This window comes from Lithobates pipiens, unplaced genomic scaffold (assembly GCF_037356315.1).
Source record: "Lithobates pipiens isolate NorthernLeopardFrog02 unplaced genomic scaffold, aLitPip1_a1.2 Scaffold_18, whole genome shotgun sequence".
Lineage (NCBI taxonomy): Eukaryota > Metazoa > Chordata > Amphibia > Anura > Ranidae > Lithobates > Lithobates pipiens.
The window spans coordinates 549148282-549170848 of NW_027507758.1; the positions used below are offsets into that span (position 1 = coordinate 549148282).

The 22567-nt window shown below is 43.4% G+C and overlaps 1 protein-coding gene across 1 annotated transcript in view; it reads left to right on the top strand.

The window, feature by feature from the left end:
- MFSD2B (MFSD2 lysolipid transporter B, sphingolipid) overlaps positions 1–18281 on the top strand; it is a 90884-nt gene extending 72603 nt beyond the window's left edge. The window contains exons 11-14 of the mRNA XM_077488863.1: positions 8185–8294; positions 12838–12981; positions 16221–16397; positions 17931–18281. Of these exons, the coding sequence (XP_077344989.1) occupies positions 8185–8294; positions 12838–12981; positions 16221–16397; positions 17931–17967 (468 nt within the window). The 3' untranslated portion in view covers positions 17968–18281. The remainder of the gene's footprint in view (positions 1–8184; positions 8295–12837; positions 12982–16220; positions 16398–17930) is intronic.
- The last annotated feature ends 4286 nt before the right edge of the window (positions 18282–22567 follow it).

Genomic DNA, 22567 nt, shown 5'->3' on the forward strand with positions numbered 1-22567 from the left:
GCAAGTTCCTATTGGGAAATCCCTGTGTGACCTCTGCTTTTCCAAAGCCTCTAGTGAGAGAAGGGGTACGGACCAGCAACTAAGATCCCTTGTGGAAAAAGTGGTGAAAGAATCCCTCAAGGGGATCGGGGCCAATCAGACCCCTGTGCCTCAGTCAGAATCACCTCAGTCACCAGTCAGGGATTCGCATGCTCAAGAGCTCTGGGAGTCCTCTTTAACAAGCCACCATTCAGCTGCTGCTTCAGACAGTGAATCTGAGGAAGATAGCCCCTGTGTGGGGTTTGACTTTGCCTTACTTTCTCCCTTGGTGAAGGCCATCAGAGAGGCTTTGAACTGGGAAGATGAGGTGGCTAATCCTTCCAAACAAAGGAAGTATTTCAAGCAACTTAAAAGGGAGCGTCTTAACTTTCCATTCCTGCCTGAACTTGGTGAGGTCATCACGGATGAATGGAGTAAAGTTGAGAAAAAGAATAGTATGCTCTCAAAAGTCCTAAGGTTATATCCCTTTAAGGAGGATGAGGTCAAGTATCTGGAATCCGCTCCACTCGTGGATGCAGCGGTGATGAGATTGGTAAAACATGTGACCCTTCCATTGGAGGATACAGTTTCATTCAAGGATGCCTTAGATAGGCGGATTGATTCCGATTTAAAGAGAGTCTACCTCACTGCTGGTATGGCATGCAAGCCAGCATTGGCTTTAGCGGCAATGTCCAAAGCCATGGAAGTCTGGACGGACGGTGTGGATGATACTCTCAGAAACATTTCGGATGAAGTCGCTAAAAACTCTCCTATCCAGGAGTTGCGGCTTGCTTCGGCTTTTCTGGGGGAGGCTTCGATTGACATCATCCGCCTAGTGTCCCGGGTCATGCTTTCAGCTGTAACCGCCAAACGGGCCCTTTGGCTCCGTCCCTGGCTGGCTGATCCAGCATCTAAACAGGTGTGGTGTCGTATCCCCTTCGAGGGTTCTTCTCTCTTTGGGAATAAATTGGACAATGCCATAACCCGGGCCACTGGTGGTAAGTCGGGGTTTCTTCCCCAGGATAGACGCTTAAAAAGCCAGAGGAGATTTTTTCCCAAAAAGCAGTATCAAGAGCAGGCCAGGGAGGCCCGTAGCTATAAACCAGGTCGGGAATATTCCAGATCATGGAAATCAAGGCAGTCATCCTTCAAGAAATCCGCCAAGAGCAGTGCGTCAGGAGAGAGGGAACCAACCAAATCTTTTTGAGATTGGGCCCGCTCAGATAGGCCAGGTGGGGGCTCGTCTTCTACATTTTCGGCATGTCTGGGCGGCCTCAATCCAGGACCTCTGGACCGTCAGAACGGTCTCTTCAGGCCATTCTTGGACCTTCTGCAGGTCCCCAAGACTAAAGTATGTTCCCACTTCATTTCCAGCCACAGAAGAAAAAAGGCAGATCTTGTTGGCCTACGTGAAATCTTTATTGGCTCAAGGCGCTGCCGTACCCGTGCCAGACGATCAACGAGGGAGAGGAATTTATTCCCCTCTTTTTATGGTCCAGAAGAAAAACGGTTCTTGGAGACCAGTTATAGACCTTACACATCTGAATCGTTTTATCAAGAAGGAAAGGTTCAAGATGGAAACCTTGTCTACAATACAACAGTCAGTCCAGTCAGGAGACTGGATGATTTCAATAGACCTAAAGGACGCTTACTTTCATGTCCCTGTGGCAGAAGATTTTCAGCAGTTTCTGCGGTTTTCAGTAGGAAAACTACATCTCCAGTTCGTGTGTCTCCCGTTTGGACTTTCAACGTCCCCCCGAGTGTTCTCAAAGGTGTTGTTGGCCGTAGTGGCTCTATTGAGAACCAAGGGAATTCGTCTTTACCACTATTTGGACGATCTTCTGCTGCTGGCCCAGGACAGAGACCGTCTGTTACTGCACAAGGGTCAGGTTATCTCCACTCTTCAGGAGTTTGGTTGGATCCTGAATCTAGAAAAGAGTCAGTTAATTCCCTCCCAGTCTCTGGTGTTCCTAGGCGCACTCTTCAACACAATGAGGGGTACCATCTCTTTACCCGAAGAGAAAGTAGTGGTAATTCGAGACAGAATTTGTCCGGCCCTCTCAGCCTCCCATCTTCCGGCTCTTCAGTGCCTGAGGATTATTGGCACCATGGTGGCCACGATTCCAATGGTGAAGTGGGCCCAATGGAAGATGAGACCGTTCCAAAAGGGGTTTCTTCACCAATGGCTGGGCAACAAGATGCAACCTATCCGGATCACATCTTCAATGAGAATCTCTCTGCTCTGGTGGCTTCGGAAGGAGAACCTATTCAATTGCCATTCCATTCTCCCCATCTCATGGGTGACAATAACTTCGGATGCCAGCAACAGGGGCTGGGGCGCCCACTGTTTGACGGAAGTAGCACAGGGCACCTGGGACTTTCCTTCCAGGAGGATGGTGTCGAATATTCTAGAGTTAAGGGCAGCCTTCCAGGCGCTCCTAGCCTTTCGTCATCTGGTCTTAGGAACCTCGGTCCTACTCAGACTAGACAACACTACAGCAGTGGCATATATAAGGAGACAAGGAGGTACTCAGAGTCTGTTCCTTCTTCAGGAGGTAGAGCCAATCATGTCTTGGGCTCAGAAGAACCTGGTCAACATTACAGCAACTTATGTTCCAGGAACGCAGAACGTCCAAGCGGATTTTCTGTCTCGGGTCAATCTGGACAACAACGAATGGTCCCTTCACGAAGAAGTTTTCAGGTGGATTCTAACGTTGTGGTTCTCCCCAGAGGTCGACCTATTTGCTTCCCCTTGCAACAAGAAACTGGCGAGGTATTATTCCAGGTTTCGGGATCCTCAGGCCTACGGAGTGGATGCGCTGACGGATCGATGGTGGTTCAACAAAGCTTACGCCTTTCCTCCAACTCCTATTATTCTACAGTTCCTGTGGAGACTCAAAACAGAAGCAGTAGAGGTGATAGCTGTAATACCTTATTGGCCCAACAGGCCATGGTTTCCGCTTCTAATGCTCCTCAGTGTCAGAGATCCGATTCCCTTACCTCTCAGACCCGATCTTCTATCCCAGGGCTCGAAGCTCCATCCCTGTCCAGCCCATCTATGTCTGAGGGTCTGGTTTTTGAGAGGGGAAGGTTAGAGGCTCTGGGTTGCCCAAAGGAGGCCATTCCTACTCTCATGAGTGCAAGGAGGAAAAGTACCAACCAGGTATATGAGAGGATTTGGTCTAGATTCACAAGTCACTTGTCTTCCAGGTCTTGCTCCAGTGGTGATTTGACGGTTCAGGATGTTCTCGGTTTCTTACAGTCCGGACTAGACATTCCCCTGTCTGTCAGCGCTCTTCGTGTGCAAGTCTCGGCAATCTCGGCCTTTTCTGGAGTATCCTGGGCTAAACATCCTTTGGTTCAGCAATTTTTTAAAGGAGCGATTAGACTTAGACCACAGAGGAAGCCTAGGTTCCCCAAGTGGGATTTACCGCTAGTTCTCGACTTCTTCTCTCATCTGGACAGAACACTTTCAGTCAAAGAATTGTCCCTAATGACATCTTTTTTGGTGGCCATATCCTCAGCAAAAAGAGTCTCTGAGATTCAGTCTTTAGGGTCAAAGGAACCTTTCCTCACATTCTTCCCTGACAGAGTGGTCCTAGTGCCAATGCTGGGTTCGAACCCAAAGGTTACCTCAGTCTTTCACGAAAATCAGGACATTACCCTTCCTACCTTTCATTCGGCTGGGAATCAGGATCTTCATTCTCTTGACATGGGAGTTATCTTGAAACGATACCTGGAGGCGACAGCTTCTTTCCGGCAATCAGATTATCTTTTTGTTCTTTTTCATGGTAAAAGCAAAGGCCTTAGGGCTTTGGTCAGATCCATCTCCACGTGGGTGGTTCAGGCGATCCAGTGGGCTTATAATGAGAAGGGCTTGGCTCCTCCTGAGGCGGTTACGGCGCATTCCACGAGAAGTCTCTCTACTTCTTGGGCAGCTTCACGTCATGTGGCTCCTGAGGTTATCTGCAGGGCTGCCTCTTGGTCATCCATTCATACATTTATGGCTCACTATTGTGTTGAACCTGCCAGTTTATCTTCTGTTGATTTTGGCTTAAAGGTGCTGTCGGTGGACAGTGTTAAATACATTTTTGTTCAGCATTTTTTGCCCACCCGAGTGTGTTTGGCGAGTTATTTCCCACACGTTGCTGCCATGGAGTCTGTCAGGAAAACGGAAAATTCCTATCAAAATACTTACCGTAATTTTCCTTTCCTGATGGACTCCATGGCAGCAGGAGTTCCCTCCCAAAATGGCTGGAGTAGGCTAGTTATCGAACACGGCCATGGGCAGGGAGCAAAGATTTATGGGAGTAGTGTCCTATAGGGTAGTGGAGGCGGGACTTAACCCACACGTTGCTGCCATGGAGTCCATCAGGAAAGGAAAATTACGGTAAGTATTTTGATAGGAATTTTCCGTTTTATTGGGATTTTATGTGATAAACCAACATAAAGTGTCACATAACTGTAAAGTGGAAGGAAAATAATAAATATATTTAATTTTTTTTTTACAAATAAATATGTGAAAAATGTGGCGTGCATTTGTATTCAGTCCCCCTGAGTCAATACTTTGTAGAACCACCTTTCACTGCAATTAGAGCTACAAATCTTTTCGGCGTTGTCTTTACCAGCTTTGCACAACTACAGAGTGACATTTTTGCCCATTCTTCTTTGCAAAATAGCTCAAGCTCTGTCAGATTGGATGGAGAGCGTATGTGAACAGCAATTTTCAAGTCTTGCCAAGAAACATGCTGGATTTAGGTCTGGACTGTGACTGGGCCATTCTAACACATGAATATGCTTTGATCTAAACCAGCCTTTCTCAACCTTTTCAACCCAGAGGAACCCTGGAAATAATTCTCCGGTCCTGGGGAACCCCTGCTAAAAATGGAAAATCTACAACTCATCATACATTAGTGTGATGGTCAGTGAGAAAAATGCTTCTTAGGCCGCATACACGGGCGGATTGTCTGCCCAACTAAGTTCGGCAGACAATCCGACAGACAGTCCGTTCAAAATTAGCATGAACGGACTTGACCACACACGATGAGCAGACAGTCCGCTGAAAGCGTGCGTGATGACGTGTACAGCACGTACGACGGGACTAGAAAAACGACGTCCTATACACTGCAATGCAACCTTCGGCCGTGTAAACCCTTTCTGAGCATGCGCCATACTTAGTCCGTCCAACTTGCCTACACACGAGCGGACTGTCCGCTGAAACCAAGTTTGGACGGACAAAACCAAGTTTGAACGGACTGTCTTACGGAAATTCCGTAAGACTTTGTTCGTCAGACTGTCCGCTGAAAAAGTCCGCTGAAGCCCACACACGAGCGGATTGTCCGCTGAAACACTGTTCAGCGGACTAAGTTGGGCAGACAGTCCACCCGTGTGTACGCGGCCTTACACTTGTGGTTATTGGGAAGAATTACCCCCTTACAGATAACTAAAAAGATCAATGGTGTCCTTGAGAACTTACCTGAGAGGCATAAATTGACCATTGCTCAGGGAACCCCCAGCAACCTCTAGAGGAACCCAAGGGTTCCACAAAACCCTGGTTGAGAAACCCTGATCTAAACCATTCCATTGTAGCTCTGGCTGTATGTTTAGGGTCATTGTCCTGCTGGATGTTGAGCCTCTGCCCCAGTCTCTTTTGCAGACTCTAACAGGTTTTCTTCTAATGCCGCGTACACACGATCGAATTGTCTGGCGTACTTAGTCCGACATACAATCCGACATACAATCCGGCGGACTTTCTACCGAACGGACTTGGCCACACACAGACACACAGAAAGTCCGACGTTCGCTTGCGCAATGACGTACAGCACGTACGACGGGACTAGAAAAAGGAAGTTCAATAGCCAGTAGCCAATAGCTTCCTTTTCGTACTAGCTTCTGAGCATGCGTCATTCTTAGTCCACCGTACTAGCATACTGACGAACGTATTGTCCGCTGAAACCCAAGTCCGACGGGAAGATTGGAGTGCAAAAATACTTTCTTAGTCCGCCGGACTTCACGCTGGAAAAGTCCACTGAAGCCCACACACGATCGAATTGTCCACTGAAATGCGTTTCGGGCGGACTAAGTACGCCGGACAATCTGATTGTGTGTACGCGGCATAAGATTGCCCTGTATTTGGCTCCATCCATCTTCCCATCAACTCTAACCAGCTTTCCTGTCCCTGCTGAAGAAAAGCGTCCCCACAACATGGGGTGCTCAGGGTGATGTGTAGTGTTAGTTTTTCACCACACATAGTGTTTTGCTTTTAGGTCAAAAAGTTAAATTTTGGACTCATCTGACCAGAGCACCTTCTTCCACATATTTGCTGTGTCCCGCACATTGCTTCTTGCAAACTGCAAATGGGACTTCTTATGGATTTCTTCTTGCCACCCTTCTATAAAGGCCAGATTTGTGGAGTACATGAGTAATATCTGTCCTGTGGACAGATTTTTTCCACCTGAGCTGTGGATCTCTGCAGCTCCTCCAGAGTTACCATGGGCCTCTTGGCTGCTTCTCTGATTAATGCTCTCCTTGCCAAGGGGGCCCCATATGGACCTGGTTAGGAACTACTGATCTAGAGCATCCAATGTGTTCATTGTAACCTGAGTTATAGATGATTTAAAGGTTCAGATGACAAAAAAGTGATATTTAATTAATTAGAAGTTTTAGTAGAGGAAAATGTGAGATTAGTTACATACAGTACATATGGTTTTATAAGAAACTTACATACATCTACGTATGAAAGTAGATCTGAAAGTCTGAACAAGTCCCAAATGTTGCCCCCTGCACCATCCTCTCTTTAGACTGTCATGCAAGCCAGCACAACCTACTGAGAGTGACAACTCTGCTCTGAATTCAGGAGCAGTGCAGCATCATTGCCACCCCATCACAGGAATCTGCATTAGTAGGACTTCACTGCCAGGACTTACAGGTATACATAGAATTTTGGAGAACTAAGAAAAGGAAAACTGTAAATGCACTCATAATTTAACACTACAGAACATTTTTTCTTAATGGGAGACTATCATTCTACTTTAGTGTACCAGAACAAGAACTGTATAATGACGTTATAATATTGTAACTGTGTATGGACTAGTCAGTGCTAGGAATAGTAATACGAGGCAGCAGCTAAAAATAGGTAGGTATACAAACCCCAGAAACACAGTAAAAATCAACTTGCTGGGCCCTGGTATTTAATTAATTACTAAAAGATTATCAAAGAGTTATTATGAGGTGAGAGTGACAAACAGCAGTCACGCAAAAGCAGGTAAGTAACCACAGTCCTTTAGAAGTTTCCACTATCCAAGTGTAATTCCACCATCCAGAGAGAAAAGAAATCACCACTTGTGATTGAAGATAATACCCACACTCACCAGCTCACGTAGCTGGCAAAGCAGCTAACAGCACATGTCAAACAACACAGCATCACATCCCCTGAAGATGTGTGTTGGCACGAAACGCGTCTGAGCGGGACGCCGAGCTGATGTTACGCCGCCATTTCCGGTCTCGGAGTTGGCAGCTATTGGAGTAAGGGCACTACAGTTTTTGACATTAATGAGCGTCTAGATGCATTTTTATTAATTTTATTATGCTTGTGAAGTTAGTTAAATACTACACTATATCTGACCCCTTCTGGTGTTTCTGGCTCCATGCAGTGAGTGATCTTCTTTCTATATAGTGTTGCTCCCCCTAGTGGGGCAGAGTGGAAACTGTGATGAGACAGATGGCTGGATGGAGCTATGATATCCATAGAGCAGTCTTTCTCAACCTTTTCAACACAGAGGAACCCGTGAAATAGTTCTCCGGTCTCGGGGAACCCCTGCTAAAAATTAGACGTCTACAACTCATGATACAATAGTGTGATGGTCAGTGGGAAGAATGGTCCTTACACTTGTGGTCATTGAGAAGAATAATCTCCTTACAGATAGCTAAAAAGATCAATGGTGTCAGTGGGAACTTATCTGAGATGCAGACATTTCCCAATGCTGAAGGAACCCCTAGCAACCTTTGGAGGAACCCTGGTTGAGAATCACTGCCATAGAGGGATGCTCTTGTAGTAATTACTTATATTCCAGGGTGCTGCAAGTTGATTTTTACTAATATTATAATATGGCGCATTGATGGATGGGGACAGTATCACTTGCTTATAAAATACCTCTTTCTTTACAGTGGATGATTCCATTTGCCATCATGCTGGTCACTATACCTAATCTCATTGTGGCTTATTTTGTCGCTGTGTCATCTGGATTTAGCATTGCTGCATCTTTACTCCTGCCATGGTGAGTGTCACTTGTAGTTTGTTAGTAACAGCCATCTTCATATGTCCAGAAAACCCATATACACTGAAGACAGGAGCCGTGGAAGGGATACATTAGGTGCTTGTCACCACTAGCGTCTGAACGGTATTTTTACTGCCCCCCAAACTGCTCCCCTTTTATCTGCAGAGGCAGTTACCGGGGATGTACACATGCCACGGCTGCAATGCTTTGCTTCACACCAAGAATTACACATCCCATTACTTTAAGTGGATGGGACTCTGCAAGTGCCCTGCAACTGCAGGGTTCAAGGGGTTAAAGCAGGTTGTAAGGAGGTACCTCCTAACTACCTGTCAAATGCTCTCTGAAGAGCGATCTGAATGAGTATCACTCTTCAGAGACCAAAGTAATTGTGAACGAGCCCCAAAAAAGACCTCTAAACATCGAACAGAAATGTGTTTTGGCTGTTTAATGCATATATATTAAAATAGATCCAAAGATGAACAAAATTGCACTACTGTGTATAAAAAAACATTTTGCAACAGTATTATATTTTATGATAAACCTACAGAGCACCAGGTTTTAAATGATGTGTTTGCATGTTATAATTTATTGTTTGTTGATCTTGTCATCTGACTTTTTGTTAGAAGGTGACAACACTAAACTCCAGCTCTCAAAGCAATGATAGTGTTGTCACCCCTAGTTCCTGCTCTGGAGCTACTGGAAGCTATGCTAAAGCAGTGTACCATAAAAGTTCCAGTGTTGTCACCTCTGTCCTGCAGTGCATACTCAGCAACCCAGCAGTGCTTTATTGACAGCATTTGGATGGGCAGCATGAATATGGAGTGTGGGGGGGGGGAGTGGAAAGTCTGGAAATCTTAGTCTATAAGTGGGCAGTGAGGTGACAACCAACTGCAGCTTCTGCCTACCTATTGACCTAGCCCAACTGAGACCAAGAGATCAGAGATTAAAATATCACAAGACTGCTAATTAAAAGCTGAAGAAAAGGTATCTTCAGCAATTTTGAATGTGCAGCCAGCTTAGAAATGCCAATGATGGGGGCTTCTGTATGTGTTAGGGCTCATACTATGTGGGCTCATGGCAGCCATTTTTCATTGTGTTTTAGAGTCTTGTTGAAAGAGCTGACAATTCTCTGAAGGAAGAGCTAGTGTACTACTGTATACTGTTTTGTATGGTGCCTTATTGTGCTACTAGCCTATTTATAAGCTATGCCTTAACACCTTAACCCCTTGACCTGCCGAAGATTTACCCCCCTTTATAACCAGGCCATTTTTTGCGATATTTTAACTGACAATTGTGCGGTCATGCAACGCTCTACCCAAATAAAATTAATGTCCTTTATTTCTCACAAATAGAGCTTTCTTTTGGTGGCATTTGATCATCTTTGTGCTTTATTTTTTTTAACAAAAGATTTGACAATTGTGAAAAAAATATATATATTTTTGCTTTCTCCTATGAAACATATCCCATAACAAAATCGAAAAAATCTAATTTCTTCATAAATTTAGGCCAATATGTATTCTTCTACGTTTTTGGTAAAATAAATTCCAAGAAGCGTATATTGATTGGTTTGCCCAAAAGTTATAGCGTGTAGAAACATGGGATATATACCGGAATTTTAATGAATTTATTTTTATATTAGTAATCAGCCAGATTGCGATATTGCAGCGGACAATCGGACACTTTTGACATTTTATAGGAACGAGTGACACTAATGCAGTGATCAGTGCTAAAAATATGCACTGTCACTGTACTAATGACACTGGCTGGGAAGGGGTTAAACATCTAGGGTGGTCTGTGTGGCTAGCCAGTGTTTTTGTTTACTGTGTCAAGTGCTTTCACTAAGGGAAGTGATGGATTTTATTCAAAATTCAATATCCATCACTCCTCCCTCCCGTCAGAAGGAAGCTCTACCTTGTTTACATAGGCAGAGCTTTGTTCTGTGTCTCTGCCCTACGATCGGCGGGTGCTGGTGGGCATCCAGTGCCCAGCACCCGCAGATTGGCTACTACTGAGTAATCACACCAGAAGTGGGCCGCCAACGGCGCACACGCGCCACCTAGGTAGAAGTGCAGAATCACACACGTGAGTGTGTGTATATATATATATATATATATATATATATATATGTGTGTGTGTGTGTGTTATTTTGCGTAGAAGGCCGCACTGTAGCAGCCTATCTGCTATGGGGTGGTCCAGAAGTGGTTAACTTGAATTTTTAAGAAGACACCTTCATGTGGCTGTTGGATCTGTTGCGACTGTACACACAATCGGAATTCTTGTCGGGAAAAGCTCTGATGGTTTTCCCGTCGGAATTCTGACAGAATTTTGCTCAAACTGTCTTGCCTACACATGGTCACACCAAATTCCGATGGTCAATAACATCGCCTCATACAACACGTTCAACGGCACTACAAAAGGGAACTTTAATACTTCCGAGCATGCGTCAAATTGTTTCCGAGCATGTGTCGGAATTTTGCGTGTCGGAATTGCATACACACGATCGAAAAATCCAATATAAAGGTTTGCTGCCGGAAAAATTAAGAACAGGCTCTCAATCTAAAGACCGTCAGAAAAACACCGATGGGCATACACACGGTCGGAAAATCAGATGAAAAGCTCCCATTGGACTATTTCCATCGGAAATTCCAGCCGTGTGTACGTGGCATTACTTCTGCCAGTCAAAAAAAAAGCTTAGTACTACATGCAGCACTGCTAGTACTACCTAAGAAATATTTTTTCTAAAGCTGAAATGAACCAGATTGGGGTGCTGCTGCTCTATGAAAGCTAAGCTATTTGTATAAGAAAAAATATAAACTGCACAGCCAAATATTTGCTACCAGAGTACGCTGTCCCTGAGACTATCCCTGAAAATTTTACCGTTCCATAATACAATGTAAATCTCCAAACCTGTAATTTAAAGGATTGTGAGTATTTTTCATGTCACCTTTAAAGCCACATGAAAAGGACCCTCTCCCTGCTGCGATTTATTTTTTGTGTCAGCAATTCATGTCCCCTATGGCAGTGCCCAGTCTCACATGCCATTTTTTTGACAATAGCTATTGGCCTTAAAAATGGACAGAATTTTCAAACAGGATATTCAGTGGGATTTGCCACTAAGTTCACTGAATTTCAAACAGGATTCACTGAACCCTCTGCAAATCGAAACAGACAGATTTGCTCATCCGTAATTATTACGGTGTTTCCCCTGAAAATAAAACCTACCCTGAAAATAAGACCTAGCATTATTTTCCAGAAGGGCGGCAATATAAGCCCTGCCCCGAAAATAAGCCCTAGTTTAAAATGCTTGTAAAATAATCCACTCTATTACACTAGTATATAATGTACAATGTGTGTGTTTCTGTAATATAATTGCGGAGATGAGAGCTGGCGGGTCACAGAAGTGCAGAGAGGCGCTATAACGAAGGTATTTGGCACAACTATATTACAGAAACACATTGTACATTACATACTACAGTAATAGAGTGGATTATAGGATTTTACAAGCATTTTAACTCAGTTCACACTGGGGATTCCTGTCAGGCAAGGAGAGAGAAGGGGAGAGAAGACAGCACATTGCCTGGTAAGACCTACCCCTAAAATTAGCCCTACTGTGTCTTTTGTTGCCAAAATGAATATAAGGCCCAGGCTTATTTCTGGGGAAACACGATAGAGATGCAACAGAATGAGTGGAAACACTGCAAGAGCAGTGGAAGGGAATCGATCTAAAGCCTCATACACACGATCAGACTTTGTACAAACTTTCCCGTGGACTTTTGTACAAAGGGCGTAGTCCACAAGTTTGTATTGCTTACACACGATACGGACTTTTTAGGCAACAAACACGAACATAGTGACGTTTCAACGTACTGATGACACTTCAAAAGAGGACGTTCAATTACTCCAGCGCCACCTTTGGTCAACTTCTGTATTGTTGTCTGATCTTTTGCATTGATTCTGAGCATGCGTGTTTGTACCTTGTACAAAAGTCCGATGCTTTTGCGTACACACGATCGGACTTTGCTCCATCGGACTTATGTTGTCAAAAAGTTTGTCCGTTCGCACAGCTAACAAAAGTCCGAGGAAAAAGTCTGTCCGATGGAGCGTACACACGGTCGGATGTTGCTCCAAAACAGCTAATTTGCATGTTTGTTGTCAAAAAGTCCGATCGTGTGTACAGGCCTTAAGAATTATGTCCGGGATATCTTATAACGAGAATCTGCATGGTGACCAGATTCCATTTATAACTGGTATATGCCTTTTGGGCGGACTAACATGTTTTTATAGAGTGTCTATGTGGAGCTGTGACATTGTGGTAAAAGGCCAAGCTTATCTGGAAGGGTGTGAGGTTAAGGTCACAAGCTGTGACAATGGCAGAGTAAGGAGCGCCTGTCCGGTGACACTCCATACATATTGGCATTTTACATTAAAGTCAGAGCAGTAAACACATAGACTGTAAAACCCAACACATTCATGTCTTGCTGCAAACATGATTTCTTCTCCTCCTCTGTGATAAATCTTTATCTTTTGTGTTGAATCTCCTGAGGTCCATGCTTCCCGATGTGGTGGATAATTTCCGTTTAATGAATCCTCAAGCCAAGGGACTGGAGGCCATATTCTACTCTTCATTCGTCTTCTTCACCAAGCTGTCCGCTGGGATCGCTTTAGGAATCTCTACACTGAGCCTGCAGTAAGTGCTGATTGTTATACAGTATTGCGGTCATTTAAATCCGACGTGATATATGATACAGGTGAGCTGGGGCACCCAAGACATCACCGCTGTGTTATTAAATACTTTTTTTTATGGATTATAAGCTTGGCTGACCCCATTCGCAGACACCTGTCCCATAAATGACTTACTGCTCTCATCTTTCCTATCCTGTTATGGCAGAAAAGACAGTCTATCGAGGTAAAAAAAAAAAAAAATCTACCCACACTTTTTATAGATTATATCATAGATACTCAAAGAGTAAGGACAGGTGTTGGTGGGTTTTAATAGCTTTAAGCAGGTTTTGCATTCCCATACAAGTCTATAATAATGTAGAACCCCTTGAAGAAAGTCAAATTTAGGCAAGAAGGTTGTCAATTGCACATCATGTACACCTGTCAATATAATCTGAAAGATCTCAGAAACTTCTTCAACTGATATCAAACTGATGCCATCAACACATGCCCAAAGCTTGACATAGGCCTTAACCTCCCTGGCGGTATGATTCAGTCTGGAATTAGGTGCTGAAAGCAGTACAATTATTTTGCACGGAAATCTGGCTTTTATTTTGTAGTCCTGTAATTCTTAGGAATAACGCTCTTAAATCTCTTCAAACCAGAGTCTAGTAGACATCCCGGGTATGATAAAGTTTATAATATAATGAAGAATAATAAAAATTATTCAATAATGTAATCAAACCTAAAACACTGAAAAAGGGACACTTTTTGGTTGCTATGGACAATCTCCAAATTTCAGGCAGAAAAAACAGTATTTATAATATAAAAGTGCATGCAGGGCATTGCACAGACCACTAGGGACAAAGGGGGTGTGTATTTTTGAATACAGTACTGTAATCTGTAAGATTACAGTTCTGTGTGTGTTTTGTGTCTTTTTTGAATTTGCCGCCGTTCTCCGCTCCTGTGCGCCGTAACGTCGCAGGGAACAGAGCTCGGCGGCATTTGTCACTGTGAATCGAGCGGAGGACAGCTCGATCACACAGCGCGGAGGACATCGCTGGATCCAGGGGACAAGGTAAGTAACTCTCCCTGTGTCCTCCCCTGCATTCAGTGATGCAATCCCAAGTCTGGCTCAGGGTTACCGCTCCTGCTAGTAAATTCCTAACCCGAGCTAGACTCGGAATTACTGCTATTAGAGTTGACTGACATATCGAATAGTAGGTAGTCACATTCAAGTGAAGTAGCGATAAAGAAGAGAAAGAGTGCACAGATCTTGTGCAATAAAAGATTTATTAGATAAAAACGAGATGGCAACTCATGGGGAAGCCAGTGGCTAGACTGGGGAAGCTGTGGATATGGCTTTCACTTCTGTAGAACAGGACCCGCTGTACGGATCTGGAAAACAGCAGCACGTTCCTATTCTGGGTGCACCAATAAGGAAAAGGGCTACAAGCTGTGTAGAGGAAAAGGTCCTGAGAGCAGGGCAAAACATTTCAAAGATAGCCCTCTTCCTCAAGCCTGGATTCTGGCAGAGCCCTTTTTCTATTTTTTGCAATTTTTTTCTTCATTAGGTTAATATATCATTTCAATGTGGAATAGACTTCCTCGAAAGCTGGTTCTGTCCAACTTAGTAGATTGCTTTAAAAAAAAAAAAAAGCCTGGATTCTTCCCTAAATGTACATAATATAATGGATTCTAACATTTATAGGTAAAGTTGATCCAGGCTATGTTCAACTGCCTCTTGGGGGATCAGGAATGATTTTCTCCCCCTGCTGGAGCAAATTGGATCATGCTCTGCTGGAGTTTTTTTTGCCTTGCTCTGGATCAGCTGTGTTTTTCCCCCCTTTTATTGATAGGACTTGTGTATTTTTTAAACCAGACTAACTATAGTTAGCTATGTAACTATATAGATTTCCTCCATTGTCGGAGCTGCTGGATCAATTACATGTCTACATATATATATATATATATATATATATAATATCTATCAGGTTAATTATTTCAAAGTTCTGGTTTCTGTACCAGTTCAGCTGTGTTGTGCTAGTTCCCACTTGGCCGTAGGTGTCACTGTCACCACCGGTAAGTGTTGGAAATGCAACAGGCTGAACGCATTGAATACCCCTTTTACTCGGAAATAGCCCAGTGGGGGTGGTTCACCCACTGTCCATTCTGGGTGGGGGTACTTAAGGTACTGACACCATTTTTGAGGGTCTCTTTTCCGGGGTTCGTTATCACTGACCTTGTGGCCCTCCTGCTTTGGGGGGTGTGCTGCCTGTTCCTGTGTCTCGGGCCGGCTGGCCTGAGGCTTTGTAACTGAAAGGGTAGGCCCAAAAGTCTTGGGGCCTACCGATCCAGGGATGGTCCTGTGCTGTCTTGCCTGCGGGGAGAAGCCAAGTGACTGGAGGATCCAGGGGAGGACTTTTCCAGGAGAGGACCAAGCAACAAGGCTGGTATCTCTGGAAGAGCCTGGAGACTTAGTTGGAGGACGCATCTCGGGTCACCTATCACACAGTATTGCCGGATCGGCTGAAGGAAACTGGTACTGTGTGACAATTCTTTAATCTCCTATCAAGTTGCTGGTTGTGCTTTCCTTTGGCAGGGGATTGTACAATGATTTCATTTAAATTGCCAAGTCCGTGGCAGAGACTTTGTTTGAGCATCCCACCGGCTGCTAGGTCAGTGAGAGAGGCCTATCCGGTGATTGCTGGATCCAGTCTGTGGCAGCTGTTTGTCCTCTGGATCAAAGAAATACCTCTAACCCGCAATTACAAGGTACCTGAACTCCCCTTAACCCTCTATTGCAAAACTTTATGTTTATCTCAAATAAATCTTTGGACAAAGGACTAAGTGTCGGAGCTAACATTCTTTAATTTACTCTACAATCGGACCCCTGAGACGGATACAGTGAGCAGGTGAGGTAACGGTAACACATTTCATAGCTTATTCAAGCCTCCTCCTCAAGTCTAGTCTCCAGAAGTGACTTGAAGAAGCTACAAAACATTTTCAACATTACAGAATAAGTTCAGGTGAATGTGAACAAATGCTACTGGATATACCATTACCTGGATAATTGAGAACCTTCACAGGCATGTTGACTGACATATACATCATCAGAATAGATGATAGAAGTAGATAGTGTTTGGCTTCTCTCTTAGAAAACTCCACATACTTTGTGACTACAATGGTTGCACTCTTGTCTTGCTCCATTTTAGTAAAGCTCTCACACATTCTTATTTTTGCTTTTCTTGTTTTTGCATATGAAAGATTTGCTGGATACAGCAGTGCGGCATGCAAGCAGCCCTACCGTGTGGTCCTCACACTCCAGCTCCTGATTAGTGCAGTCCCAGCTGTGCTTATCGTTCTTGGTTTATTCATTCTGATCTTCTACCCAATCACAGAAGACACAAGAAAGGAGACAGAGCTTGCCCTTGATGTAATGAGGTAATTGGGGGGGAGACGTAGAAATCACAAGGGCAGAATCTAACGTTCAACATATTTTCCTTGCAAAGTGTTAGAGAAGGAGATAAGGAGGCTTAGTAATAATTAAATAAATAGTACTTCATTCTCGCTTTTCACTTAACAGATATTTTTAATGTAAACTTAACAAAAAAAATAAATACACATTTTTTTGCAGGTTAAAAAAAGTGCATTTATTTATTTTCTTAGGAGAGCAGAGCATTGTACCCGCAATCAGATCATACAAGGTCAGGCTCCTGCAGACTCTCCGTACAGCTAAATGCCCACACCTCCTGTATGGACAGGCAGTTACTGGAGAGCAAGAAGGGTCGATGATCTACAAGCTCTCACCAGCTCATTAAAACTACAAGCCATCTGCCGCACTGGAAGATGGGACTTGTAGTTCATTCATTCATTAACAGAACTTTGTAAATGAATGACGCGGCTGTGTGGGGGAAGCACTGTACAGCCACACTCTTTTCAAATTGTGACAGCGGGTGCCGGGAGACGATCCCCTGCCCTTTGTCACAGGAAGAGATCGGCAGAGAGGTTGCTGAACATTTTACATCCTAAATACTTGTGTAACATGTTTAGAAAGGTGAACTTATCCTTTAAATCTAATCAATGAATGCTATTATTTTTCACAAACTGTATAAGTCTGCATGAATATATTTAGGCCTTGTTCCCACAGGGTGTACTATAGTGTACACCCATGCCAGGGCTGTGTTTACTCACATGGAAATGCACAGGTGTAGGTGTTCAGTGCATCCCCATGCAGGTAGTCCCATTATATAGTATGTCAATTTATACAGCACTTTACATATATATTGTACATTCACATCAGTCCCTGCCCTCAAGGAGCATACAATCTAAGGTCTCTAACTTACATTCCATTATACACATACTAGGGCAAATATAGACAGGAGCCAATTAATCTACCAGCATGTCTTTAGAGTGTGGGAGGAAACCCAATGCAGACCCCAGGCATGTAGTACTGTGGTTGGGATTCAAACCAATGACCCTAGTGCTGTTAGGTGGATGTACAACAGTACAAGACTAAAAGGGAAGGCTGGAGTTCAGATTTAGGTTAAGAAAGATGCAAACTTTCGGGAGCAGTTAGGTTCCTTCAGGCTTCGGGACCACTGAAATATAACCATCAATAACACTCCTAAGCCTTGACTATCTGTAAAGTCTTGATTACTATCTGTATAGCCTGACCCTTTACAATAGTCAATACTACTCAGTGCATCAGTATGAATATTAGTATTTTCTCATTGGTTATATTTAATTTCTTTTAATGGGTCGTGAAAACTTGTATCTTTAATGACATAAGATAGCACAGAAAAGGGATCACCAAAACACCAAACCTTCTGCAGGCCAGTAAAACAAACTGCAATCACTCTTTGGCCGATCTATCATACGGACAGATTCAGTCTGACCCCCAATAACAAAAAGCATCTCTAGTTTTCACCAAACAAAATTCAAGTCAAACTATAGTAACATGTTTATGTCATTCAGGTTACGGACCCGGAGATCCACTCTTATAGTCATCTGAGCTGGCTGTTCTGTTCTACATAAATGTCTATAAGAAGAAAGGACGAATCTGCAGTACACGTGCCACCATCTGCCAAACCAACCAATCACTGAGATCCTGGTTATCCAGCAGTTTGGAGACATGGTCAGACTGAGGAGCGTGGAACAGTCACATCCACTGCAGAAAGTGTGAACACCAGCCAATGCCCGAAAAATTGCCTTCTAATCACTGTGCCAAGAATGAACTTATGTAAAAGAAGAACTGTCTTGTGTTGCAGCCCAATCGCTCCCTTCAGGATTAGAATTGTTTTCATTAAAGTGCATCTCCAGCCAAAACGTTTTTGTTCTTAGTTTTAGGTTAAAGTGGTGAAGGGTTAGAACCCTGGTCAGTTTTTACTATTTTCTGTGGCTCCCTTGGGGAAATTTCCCTTCACTTTCTGCCCCAGTGATGTGTCAGTAAATGAAGGTAAAATCTCCAGGGGGACACAGACAGCAATTAAAGCTTTACTTGCTTTCAAGTACAGTAGAGGAAGACCTGAACACCCATTTGCCCTCACATCCGGGTGACAATGTTTCACTAGGACAGAAAGTGAGGCATTAGACAAGAAGAAAAACATGAACAATACAAATAAATCCCCCCCCCCCAAATTTTTTTTATATATATTTATATGATACAGTGTGTGTGTGTGTACGAACAAATAATAGAAAGAGAAGATTTTCATTTTTATTAAACTCCCATCCTTCAGACTTTAGAGGGGCCGGACTGTTGCCACTAGTAGTTGGAATTTTCATGGGTGTCCATTAGAAGAGTAGTGCCCCATCGTTGGTGTTCATGGGAGGAATAGTGCCCCATCGTTGCTGTAGGTGGGCTGCATAGTGCCCCATCGTTGGTGTCAGTGGGACAAATAGTGCCCCATCATTGATATCAGTGGGAGGAATAGTGCCCCATCATTGGTGTCAGTGGGATGAATAGTGCCCCATTATTGGTGTCAGTGGCAGGAATAGTGCCCCATCTTTGGTGTCGGTGGCAGGAATAGTGCCCCATCTTTGGTGTCGGTGGCAGGAATAGTGCCCCGTCGTTGTTGTCAGTGGGATGAATAGTGCCCCGTTGTTGAAGTTAATAACAGCAATGATGCCCTGTTAGTGTCAGTGGGAGGAATATATATTTTTTTTGCAGCAGTGGGAAGTGGAGTACCCCAAGGGCTAGTTAAAGGCAAGTAAAGGGCCACATCCAGTCTGGAGAACACTGGTCTAGAGTATAAAATCTAGATTTGTCCTAAGTACAGTTGTGCGCATAGGTTTAAATACCCTGGCAGAATTTATGATTTCTTGGCCATTTTCCAGAAAATATGAATAAAAAAAAACATTTCTTTCTTTCATGGTTATTGTTTAGCTGAAGCCATTTATTATTATCAATCAACTGTGTTAACTCAACAGAAACTACCCAAATGACCGTGATCATAAGTTGACATACCCTGGTGATTTTGGCCTGATAACATGCACACAAGTTGACACAAAGGGGTTTGAATGGATATTAAAAAGGTAACCATTCTCACCTGTGATCTGTTTGCTTGTAATTAGTGTGTGTGTGTATAAAAGTTTCTGGACTCCTGACAGACCCTTGCATCTTTCATCCAGTGCTGCACTGACGTTTCTGGATTCTGAGTCATGGGGAAAGCAAAAGAATTGTCAAAAGATCTGTGGGAAAAGGTAGTCGAACTGTATAAAACATGAAAGGGATATAAAAAGATATCCAAGGAATTGAGAATGCCAATAAGCAGTGTTAAAACTGTAATCAAGAAGTAGAAAATGAGGGGTTGTGTTGAAACCAAACCACGGTCAGGTAGACCAACTAAAACTTCAGCCACAACTTCCAGGAAAATTGTCCGGGATGCAAAGAAAAACCCACAAATAACTTCAGGTACAATACAGGACTCTCGAAAAACCATGTGGTGTGGCCGTTTCAAGATGCACAATAAGGAGGCACTTGAAGAAAGATGGGCTGCATGGTCGAGTCACCAGAAGAAAGCCATTACTACACCACTGCCACAAAGTATCCCACTTACAATATGCCGAACAGCACAGAGACAAGCCTCAAACCTTCTGGCACAAAGTCATTTGGAGCGATGTGACCAAAATTGATCTTTTCAGCCACACCCATAAACGCTACATTTGGAGAGGCGTCAACAAGGCTTATGATGAAAGGTATGGCATTGGATCACTTTTGGAGATGTGAGAGCTACAAAGACACAGGAAATTTGGTCAAAATTGTTGGCAAGATGAATGCAGTATGTTATCAAAAAATACTGGAGGAACATTTGCATTCATCAGCCAGGAAGCTGCGCATGGGATGTACTTGGACATTCCAACATGACAATGATCCAAAACACAAGGCCAAGTCGACCTGTCATTGGCTACAGCAGAATAAAGTGAAGGTTCTGGAGTGGCCATCTCAGTCTCCTGACCTCAATATCATTGATCCCCTCTGGGGAGATCTCAAAACGTGCAGTTCATGCAAGACAGCCCAAGGATTTACTGGAGGATTTTTTTCAAGAGGAATGGGCAGCTTTACCATCTTAAAAGATAATACACGGCATTAAAAACGGTGTTATGTAAACTTTTGATCAGGGTTATTTGGGTAGTTTCTGTTGCCATTATGATAAAAAAAAAAAAAAAAAAGTAAACACAGTTGATTGATAATAAATGGCTTCAGCCAAACACTAACCATAAGTAAAATAAACTTTTTTGTGTTATCATTCAAATTCTCTGAAAAATGGCCAAGAAATCATAAATTCTGCCAGGGTATGTAAACTTATGAGCACAACTGTATGTTTAAATTCACTTGCTTCACTACTCTTTTGGTAAAACAATACTTTCTGTTTCAATGTATTTATTGGTTTTATGACACAACGTAAGAAATCAAAAACAAGCATAAAGATTTTTAAGAGAAAATACAGGGCCCGGGGCGCTATCCCAAATTATATGGACTAAAACAGTATTAAAGGGGTCTCCGAAAACCTCTCTACCATCAGAGGAAGAGACCCTGTAGGCAAAAGAAAGACAAAATTCCTCGGTGTCTCCTCTAGTGCCGAGAACATGCTACATATATTATATTAAGGCTATAATGTCCAGTAAGGCTATCAGATTGTATACATAAAGCGCTACCCTATAATAGTACACACCATACAATCTACAGTGCCTTGCGAAAGTATTCGGCCCCCTTGAACTTTTCAATCTTTTGCCACATTTCAGGCTTCAAACATAAAGATATAAAATTTTTATTTTCTGTGAAGAATCACCAACAAGTGGGACACAATTGTGAAGTGGAACAAAATCTATTGGATTTTTGAAACTTTTTTAACTAATAAAAAAATGAAAAGTGGGGCGTGCAAAATTATTCGGCCCCCTTGCGTTAATACTTTGTAGAGCCACCTTTTGCTGCGATTACATCTGCAAGTCGCTTGGGGTATGTCTCTATCAGTTTTGCACATCGAGAGACTGAAATTCTTGCCCATTTATCCTTGCAAAACAGCTCGAGCTCAGTGAGGTTGGATGGAGAGCGTTTGTGAACAGCAGTTTTCAGCTCTTTCCACAGATTCTCGATTGGATTCAGGTCTGGACTTTGACTTGGCCATTCTAACACCTGGATACGTTTATTTGTGAACCATTCCTTTGTAGATTTTTCTGTATGTTTGGGATCATTGTCTTGTTGGAAGATAAATCTCCGTCCCAGTTTCAGGTCTTTTGTAGACTCCAACAGGTTTTCATCCAGAATGGTCCTGTATTTGGCTGCATCCATCTTCCCCTCAATTTTAACCATCTTCCCTGTCCCTGCTGAAGAAAAGCAGGCCCAAACCATGATGCTGCCACCACCATGTTTGACAGTGGGGATGGTGTGTTGAGGGTGATGAGCTGTGTTGCTTTTACGCCAAACATATAGTTTTGCATTGTGGGCAAAAAGTTCGATTTTGGTTTCATCTGACCAGAGCACCTTCTTCCACATGTTTGGTGTGTCTTCCAGGTGGCTTGTGGCAAACTTTAGACGAGACTTTTTATGGATATCTTTGAGAAATGGCTTTCTTCTTGCCACTCTTCCATAAAGGCCAGATTTGTGCAGTGTACGACTGATTGTTGTCCTATGGACAGACTCTCCTACCTCAGCTGTAGTTCTCTGCAGTTCATCCAGAGTGACCATGGGCCTCTTGGCTGCATCTCTGATCAGTCTTCTCCTTGTCTGAGCTGAAAGTTTAGAGGGACGGCCAGGTCTTGGTAGATTTGCAGTGGTCCGATACTCCTTCCATTTCAAAATGATCGCTTGCACAGTGCTCCTTGGGATGTTTAAAGCTTGGGAAATCTTTTTGTATCAAAATCTGGCTTTAAACTTCTCCACAACAGTATTACAGACCTGCCTGGTGTGTTCCTTGGTCTTCATGATGCTCTCTGCGCTTTCAACAGAACCCTGAGACTATCACAGAGTAGGTGCATTTATACAGAGACTTGATTACACACAGGTGGATTCTCTTTATCACCATCAGTCATTTAGGACAACATTGGATCATTCAGAGATCCTCGCTGAACTTCTGGAGTGAGTTTGCTGCACTGAAAGTAAAAGGGCTGAATAA